At 35.7% G+C, this 9,771-nt stretch overlaps 1 protein-coding gene across 2 annotated transcripts in view; it reads left to right on the forward strand.

Moving 5' to 3' along the window:
* LOC145662287 (ubiquitin carboxyl-terminal hydrolase 35-like) overlaps positions 1–8,028 on the forward strand; it is a 75,312-nt gene extending 67,284 nt beyond the window's left edge. For both annotated transcript variants that reach the window (XM_081727696.1, XM_081727695.1), the window contains one exon: positions 4,860–8,028. In XM_081727696.1, the coding sequence (XP_081583822.1) occupies positions 4,860–6,534 (1,675 nt within the window). In that variant the 3' untranslated portion in view covers positions 6,535–8,028. The remainder of the gene's footprint in view (positions 1–4,859) is intronic.
* The last annotated feature ends 1,743 nt before the right edge of the window (positions 8,029–9,771 follow it).

The raw sequence follows: 9,771 nt of genomic DNA on the forward strand, positions 1-9,771 counted from the left end.
GATGTTCATTTGTTAATTTATGTACAAAAAGACATGCATGCGCAAACTAAACAATAATAAAATATATTTTATTTATATCCCTATGTACATACCACAACAATAATTATAACTCCACCTGTCTCCATAGGTGAATAGTGGGACTCCGAAGTTGACCATTTTCCATGCTTTCTACAATTCATAAATTGTACTCCGCATCTTTGATGACCCATTATTTTGAGAGATTTTTTTTTAGAAAAAACAAAACAAAAAATGGGTTCCTTAATAACCTCTGTAATTGCTATAAAAAAAGTTTCAACAATATCTGAGATGGTGATGGTACAATTTTATTTTTCTTTGCCTGAGTTGAAATGAAACGCACCCAGGGTTGGTAAAAACTATTTGTATTGAAAAAATTTAAAAAAAAAAGGCTTTTTGGTTTAAACCCAGTTTTTTGTTTTAAACCAGGTTTTTTTGGTTTAAATAATTTGCTCTGTTACATATGGACAGAAATAAGTTAGTTGCGTTTTGGTGTTATTATGCAACAACAGGGTTATGCTGGAAGGGGTCGCATAAGCTTAAAGCGAAAGCCAAACTGCTTCTCGGCTTACATCCAAGAGAAACTGTCCATTTGGACACGAAACCGGGACTAATTGGTCACAAATGCGATGAGTCTGCCGACTCACTCACGAAGGACTCCTGATAAAAACACGTTGTATTGATCTTTACATAGGCCTACTTGTTAATATAATTGTCAAGAGTTATTTCAGAAGGACAAAAAAATAATTAATTACACTAGTAAAAACAGTATACAGAATTGTATATAAATGAGGAAACTCCCGCCTTAGCTATTGGGAAAATCCTGTTATTACTTTAAAGGTATTTGTATGCAAAGTTTTAAGGTCAATATATAATAATCAGTACGCTAAAACTGAGGTATTAAATTACAAATTTAGTATGTAGATATCATTCAATAAAATTAAAACAAAGTCCAATCCAAGCTAATGTTGGAAGCTACGCAGGCAGTTGATAAATTTTGCCAATTTCTATCAATATATTAAAGCAACCTTACCTTCTTTATAAAACAACAGGCATTCAGGCAAGCAAAAATATATGTTTCGTTTCATATGTTTAGGCTTAACATCATTGTGAAATACCAAGGTTATCAAGGACACCCGAAAGGTCCCGCTTAAAGGGACACCCGAACTGCTACTTGGTTTACACTTGAAAGGGAGATTGTGATTCGACCGAGAATTGAACACGGGACCTCTTGATTAAAGATGAAAAGTAGATAAAACTATAACAGATTTCAAATGATAAGCGGCATGGCCTTGAGTTGGCTTCACGCGGCGTCCAATTGGCTTTAAGCGGTGTTGACAATTCGCGACAAGCAGTCCGGCACGCTGACTTCTCGCGCTACTGCGAATCTTGACAATACCAGAGGCGCTTATTAGAAATATTGCATTAGTACATCAACTGCTGACTTTACGAAGTAGAGAAAAGAATTACGAACACATACGTGAGTGAAAACTACATCTTTTTATGTCAATTGGTTGTTATGATACACGCTTTTAAAGGTTTCCATATAAAACAATTAGTAACACGAGCGATGAGTCCCGCGTCTAATTTCCAGTGGATTTTTCTTCAATTTGGAAATATATCTCAACTTTTATTACAGAATAATCATGGGTGTAACCAGCAGGTTGTTCTAGGGGAACATTACTTTCAGGGGGAGGAAAGCTTTTCACACATTTAAAAGAGAACAAATGATCTCTTTCAGAATATGAAAGCATTTTAACTCACCATACATATACTATACACATGTTATATTTTCACGATGCTACCTTATCAAAAGACGGATGTTGACAGTACTGAGTTGAAAACCGGATTGTAGATGAATCAATAACCTATTCATAAGAAAGCAAATGCTGTTTATAGCAGTCTGTTTATCTGACTTTGTATTTATATGGGTTAAAACAGTAAAGGAAAAAAAACTCGAAAAAATATCAACTCAGATATTATTATGCAATAATCTAATAGAGAGTTCATACGGTGTGCTCCCAGTTAGGGAAATGAGAATATAAAGCATATGGTTAATTTTGGTTGTTTTAATTAGGTACAGAAACCGTATTGATGATGTTTGTTTTTTTTAAAAAAAATTTCATATTTTATTATAAACGTCCCTCATTTGCATTAACTATTAAATAAGTTTATTAAACACATACCACGAACCTCATTTTGGAGTTGGAAATAGTTTGGAAAGACAGGGCCCCCTTTTCCCCCGTGGCTACACGCCTTTGGAATCTGATTCATTTATATATATATATATATATATATATATATATATATATATATATATATATATATATAATATGCCTAACATCGTAAGAACAAAGTATGGGAAGTTCGTAATATTGTTTTGAAATTTACTTCGGGATAAATTCTTCCTTACTCGACAGAAAAAACGCAGTATGTTTTTTTTTCTTTCTTCACGTTTCACTACCTTACGTGTATGCAACCACTTATTCCCTCTTTCCTCCTCCAGCAGGGATTCAAAAGCACCAGGCGTCTGAATGGTGTCGTAAATTATCGTAACCCAAAACAAACTCGATCATATGGACTTGCTAAGGAATCAGACGGATTGTTTTTGTGTGACCTAGACCAAGCCCAAGAAAGTTATTGGAAACAAAGGTGCTAGTTGTGTTGGAACGTAAGTTCTCTTCTAGCATAAACAGAATTCATCAGTGTCTGGGTTACTTTCTTTCATGGTAGTTCGTTTCTTCTCCAAAATTATAGTTGACAATGGCTTTAAGCAAATCGAGTACAAGTGCGGAGCCTTCTTAAAAAAATAAATAAATAAATAAATAAATAAATAAATAAATAAATAAAGTGCTACGAAATCAGCCTCGAAGAATTATTTTTTGTGTTTACATTTTTTTTTTAGCCCATGATAATAAATTTACAAGACACAGATTCAGACAATGACGAAATATTAACTGACATAGACGATAGTGAAAGTAGTGTTGAAGACGAGTGTTTAGCATATCCACTGAAAACGTTAATAGGTAAGTAATTTAATTGCTATATATACTTCTAGGATGCACAGTCAAAATTCTTGAGTTTCCTGGAATAGTATATTTACATTGCGAATAATGTTGCAAATGTATGTGTCATAATCTCAACTGGAGGAAGAGCGAGAAGGGAAAGGGGAGTCCATGATCCGGCAACACCGCGCGGAATATCGCGCACCATTGGCTATTGCCCGTGATGCTTTACATCTGAAATACACAGTAATGTAGATGCTTTGATATGTGGAAATGTCACCATGAAGTTCACACAACGATTTACAGCTTGAAAAAAACAGCTGGTTTTATACGAAGGTTTAAACCACGTTGGTTTAAACCAGCCAACCCTGAAAGCACCCTTTATAAGATATTCAGGATCTTCCACGGGTGGTGACCTGTCGACATCATTACGATCCACCATCATCATCTTGTCTACCAACTCTTGAGCCAAGTCCGTCAATTCCAAAGTGGATGCTGTTAAATGCATTTTCTGCCAACGTATAAATTAGTTTAAAAATATTGTTCGTTCTTTTTATGTAATATTAATTGTTTACTTGCTATTTGTATCGATCTAAATACTTCTCCGTGATTAGTAACAATGAGACAACAAACATCCCGTATGAAGATAATAAAATTGAGATATATTCGATGTTGAATTCTTTCCGCTGATGTTTGAAAACATAGAACCATTTTCGTCGCCAGAGATGTTAAAACTAAAAACATTATTGCCATAAAGAGATTATATTCGAAAAGGAGTTTGAACATAATTGGGAGAAATACAGTACCACTTCTAGCCTATGTGTATAGTATATGTAATCGCAAAATTTTTCTTTCGGGTATGTGATTTTATTTAAAGCTCTTTGTGTGTCAGTGCTCATAGTGAATTTGTAGTTTTTTGTATTACTGATTAACCATTAAATATGGTGGTCAGGCGTTAGTACATGTTACACCTATTTAAATTCCCCTCGATATTGATCGTTTCTCGTTTGTATCAAACGTCCTGTTTGCCCTATATTATAGTAGTCCACATTCACGAAGAATTGAATTGCACTCGCGGCGTATACAATTTGTTCTTGTGTCCTTCACTGAAGGTTGTTTCTTATTTTGAAATATCAGCGGTACAAATGAAGTACCGAGAGCTATTTCAATGATTACATGTTTAACTTGGAAAAGGTCCAATTTAAATTTATCAAACACTTGGCATAGAAGAGAACAGGAACCCATCCATCTTGAAAACTTATCTAACATTAATAGACAACTTCTGTATCTCTACACTTGAACAAAGGCGAAACGTGATACATCTGATTTGTCTCCATAAAATAATATAAAATAAGTTTTAATTGTACGGATCTCATATCAACACTAACTTTTCATGTCCCGACACTTAAAATTGCTGATAACTTTGGCTTGTTCTATTACAGAAAAGCAAGGGCCGACGTATTATTGAAATCACGAATCTGGAGAATATGTTTCTCTTATAAGAAAGTATGTGTCGAACAAAAAGAAATTGACATGTGTAATTTAAACTATATTACACTATTGTAAATATATTTTGTAATACACCAGCATTATAATTGGGCTTCTGACTATTGTGTTGATAACAAATAAATAAATAATTTCAAAAAAAAAAAAAAAATATATATATATATATATATATATATATATATATATATATATATATATATATATATATATATATATATATGTGTGTGTGTGTGTGTGTGTGTGTGTGTGTGTGCATTTGTTTTTTTCGCAGATAACTTGTAATCTGTAACTAAATGAAAAAAATAATATAACTCCCATTTATTATAATTGCAGGTACTTACTGGACATTTTACATGAACAAGAAAAGGCATCAGCCCAAGACAGGGAAGTTGTTGAGAGTTCAGATAAAACCGAAGATCACGGAGAGAATGCGATGTCCATAATAGAAGAAGAAACCGAACCCGTGGAGGCTGTATTTGGTGACGATGACGTGAAGATGGAGATATCGGATGAAGGGACGTGTAAAGGGTCATTGACTGATAAAGATAATGGCAACCTAAAGCGTTGGACGACGGAAGAAGACTTGTCGGACTGTAGGATTTTGCAGACAACTGCAAAGAGAAAAGCAAGGTCATTAGCTACATTTAATGATGTGGACGTTGATTTTAATGCAGAAGAAAGAACAGAACAGCGCGGTCAAAAATTGAACGATTCACACTCGGATTCCACCGACAGTGGCATCCAGTCGGTGGGTGATAGTGCGGACGAAGGAGATAAGATGAATCCGGACGCTAGTTTCGATTTTTATACGAGTCCTGAGGGTAAGCATCCTCCTGTGAGCTGTGCTAGTAGAAGTTGTCACGTGATACGGAAGAAGCAACAAGGGTTCCAAAGTTTAGTGCAAAAGGTATTCGGAGGTACTTACAGAACATGTATCCGCTGTCTTAGTTGCCAATCAACTTCCGCGCGTGAAGAGTCGTTGACCGATCTATTTTTAGCGTTTCCGGAGTCCGCGCGAGGTGAAGAGAGATCCGGGCCGTATAGTACGAGACAGAACTTGAAACGAACGAAAGAAATGATGGAGGAGAATATAAGTGGAGAGGACCTATTGGATGGTGAGCATGTAAGCAAAATAAGTTTGGAAGACTTAATTTCATATTATTTCGCACCGGAAACGTTAGATGGTGAAAATCAGTATTACTGTGAAAACTGTAATGAGAAACGGGATGCAGAGCGTACGATAGAGGTAGTGGAATCTCCTGAGCATCTTATTCTTACTTTGATGCGTTTTGAATTTGATAAGGAGATGAAAAAGAGATCGAAAATTTTCACGGATATACAGTACCCAGAACAGTTTCAGTTCCCGGTGAAAAGTCGACAAGGAAGTGCTGGATCGTCTGACGTTTGTGAATCGGGTGATGGACAGAGTTCAAATGCCGAAGGAACACGCTCCGATACTTACGCTTTGCATGCCGTGGTTGTGCATTCAGGCTATACGTCAGAAAGAGGACATTACTACACCTTTGCTCGCCGTCCGCCGTGTGTTGCTCCCAGAGACAATCAAGGTTCGTTAGAAAGTGTAGATTCTTGTTTACAGATCGATAGTGGTGCAGGGAGCAAAAGTGATTCGTGGTACGTCTTCAACGACAATCGCGTTTCTTATAGTAATTACGAGTCTTTCATTAATTTATCGAAAACGTATCCCCGTGATACCGCCTATGTTTTATTTTATTGTAAAGTTCACTCTGATTCTCAGACTGATGTTGGTAGTAAAGTTCCTTCCTTGGCAGAACTTCCTAGTGAGTTGAGACAAGCAATTGAGAAGGACAATGCCAAGTTCCTGCAAGAGAAAGACAAAGAAATACGTCGTCGACAACCAGCGTCGAAAACGAAAAAGTACAATTGGAAAGGCGATGATGATGATGATCACAATCCTCCGAGCAGTTGTGGTGGTGGCAGTGGAGGAGGAATAGGTGGTCTTGGGTCTCTTAGCCATTTTGTGTTCTAGGTAGAACATTGTTGTAGGGTTGTAATACTGTGATAGAAAATTAATACAAGGTTTTTCTGTTATACATAGGGTGTTTGAAAAAGAAGGACATTTCCAGTTCATTTGTAGTACTGTTATTTAGTAATATGTGAACATCATCTTTTTGATGCGAAACAAATCTAGTTTGTTTATGAAGTTTGATATAATTGTTAGTCCATGTTTATGGCTCGATATGTATCAGATCTAGGTTAGGTCCTGCTGCTTAATCATTGTAACGTCTTACACTCTACACGTGTGTTCTTTCCTGTTTAACGAAGCTAAAAGAATATAAATTTAAGTAATGTTGGATCTAGACTTTTAGGAGACCGGATTATATATACAGATATATATTGCGTTTAGTGCACACATACAAGAAAAGAAAGAAAAACTGAAATTAGAAGGTGCATGGGCGTATTTCGAGAGTGGCATATATTGTGTTGAGTCTAATACTTGGTTTATTTAGTAACGTGGAATGTAAGAAAAAAGTATCAACAAATATGCAAGTAGGTTTACTACTTAATATGCCTGACGAGTTCAGTTAATGGGTCGGCAGACACCAAATTTATGTTTAATTTTTATCCGATAATGCTCAGTTATAGCTGCATAATTTATGCATCTATGTATAAGTTTGCTAATGAAGAATCATTCTGGAGCCCACAATGTTTACTTCGTACTAAAAGAAGAGGAAAAAGTCTTATCTGTACCTCGTGAAAGTCAGATCATTGGTAAGGAAATCTTACATTAGTGTACATTAACATTGAAATTGAGAAGTGATACCTCGTGTGGAAGAAAAAAATGGACATTCATTTAGGTTACTTCCTTATTGTAGCTACATTTTGTGTACGTCAGAAGAGCTATAGAAAAACAATACCATACACCAATACGTTTACGTTGAAAGGAGTATTTTAAACCTGAAAATCCACCCCTACAGTTATTGTGGTCTGAAATGTCAATCTTTTCTTAAACACTCTGTGTATCTATATATTTGTGAGTGTAAATATTATGTATAGATACATTGTACAATTATTGTATAGTTCGGTTTCGCTCCCTTTGTCATCATCAGATGTTACACATTTTCTTTATTCCACACAGAATACAATATCTGTACACATATCCGAGAAATTACCATATTGTTTATCTGAAAATGTTATTGGATTTACAGTTCAGAAATTTTATTTACTCTTTTTTAAGAAAAAAAAAGTATTTTAGAAGTAATTTGAATATTGCTTCTATTAAATAGAGAAATTAATTGTGTAATTATCATAAAAAAAAGTATGTTCTAAATAGCACTTTTTAGTATTATTGAAAGTCACTGTTGTTTTGTGTGCATATATGTGGTGGTGATGAAAAATTATTAAAGAAAAAAAAAAGAAAGACTGAGGTTAAAGAAAAAAAACTTTAAAAAATGTGAAGTATTAATAACATTGAGTTTCATCGAATTTGTAAACATTTATAATAAAGAGCAGTTTCAAGCTCTGGTAAAAGTATTCATTTCGCATTAAAAAAAAAAAAATCCTAACGTTGTAACTAGTACGACGTATATTTTTAGTTCTACATACACTGGAGAAATTATTAGTGGAGGCAACTTTTTTTTTTTTTTTTCATCCTTTCATGTTGCAGAATCTAAAGAGGAAATCAATAAGATGTTAGAAAACGTGAGGAAGGGCCGTGAAGAATATGGAATGAAAATAAATGTTAGAAAGACAAAAGCCATGGTTATTGGAACGAAGGGGTCGGTTTCAAATATAGAAGCAGGAGGGGAGAAAAAGTTTTCGATATCTGGGTAGCATTATTAGTGCTGATATGAAATGTGAACGTGAAGTAAAAGCAAGGATAGGAATGGCGAAAGAAGCCTTTAGAAGAAAGAAAATACTATTTTGTGGGTTCTTGAATAAAGAGTTGAGAAAAAAGACTCATAAAATGCTCCGTGTGGAGTGTTGTACTGTATGGGTCAGAAACAGACAATACGCAAAAATGATTAGAAACGACTGGAAGCTTTCGAAATGTGGGTGTGGAGACGAATGAAGAAAATTAGCTGGGTCGAGCGGGAAACGAATGAAAGGGTGTTAGAAATGGTTGCGGAGAAAACAACAATTTTAGATATTATTAAGAAGAGGAAGAGAAACTGGCTGGGACATTGGCTAAGAAGGAGCTGTATCATGAGGGACGTGCTAGAACATATTGTGGCAGGAAAGAGAGGGAAGGGGCGAAGAAGACTACAATTAGTGGACGATATCAAAACAGAAAAGTCGTACGTTAAGACGAAGAGGTTGGCGGAAGACCGTGAAGCATGGAAGCTCTTCAGTTGTAGCAAGTGACCTGCCAATCATGGGAGAATAATTATGATTATGATTAATGGGGAGCAAAAACGCGCTCCGAAGATGACGCCAAGCGTGTATAGACATGCTTATAAAAAGATTGTGTGTCTAGACGCATTCTCCGAGGATACAGAAATTGTTTTATTAAGCGCGTCGTTAGAAGTTTTCCTCCCCAATTCAGCATTGTTTTATCTTCTACAGTGTGAATTTAACGAAATTCAGAAAGAAAGCACAGCTGTGCCGAAGGGTAAGCCTTATCCATTTTATTGTTCTGGTGTGCTTTCCCACTATATTGTCCAATCCGGACCCACATTTTCAGATTGGGGATTGGTACTATTCGAGTTACGTGGACTAGAACTCCTGATGTGCTTGAACACTGTCACGGTAAGTCTTAAGACCTCGCGGTTGATCACAGACCCAGTCCCAGTTTTCACTTTGAATTTTATGGAAATGTTAACATGGGTGGTAGGAGTGAGTTCGCTACAAAAGTGAGTCAAACTAATTCGTACATCGATAGAACTGAGCTGCATAAAATGTTATAAAAGAAAAACTCATCTCGAACGGAGTGTAAGAAAATCGCTCTCAAACATTTTCCCCAGATTTCAAAAACTAGACTTCGTAGGAGAAAAAAAAAAATATCCCACAGTGCTTAATGAAGCACTTCTAGCTGTGGCGAACTACAACAGATTTAATTGCTATGCGTCTAAAGCATATATTTTAATCACGCTCGATCCTAGCAATAGAATCTAAATACACGGTTCTGATTGGTTGAAGTTATTCGTTCCTTGCCATGTAGCATATATATAGCACAAATCAAACGCCAGCTGTTGTTGGTCCTCGTGGCAGACCATGCTAGCGCACATGCTAGTAATGGACATCGCTTTTGGCGTGGGTTCAAACC

Source organism: Thermobia domestica, chromosome 10 (genome assembly GCF_964235325.1).
Source record: "Thermobia domestica chromosome 10, izTheDome1.hap1.1, whole genome shotgun sequence".
Classification (NCBI taxonomy): Eukaryota; Metazoa; Arthropoda; class Insecta; order Zygentoma; family Lepismatidae; genus Thermobia; species Thermobia domestica.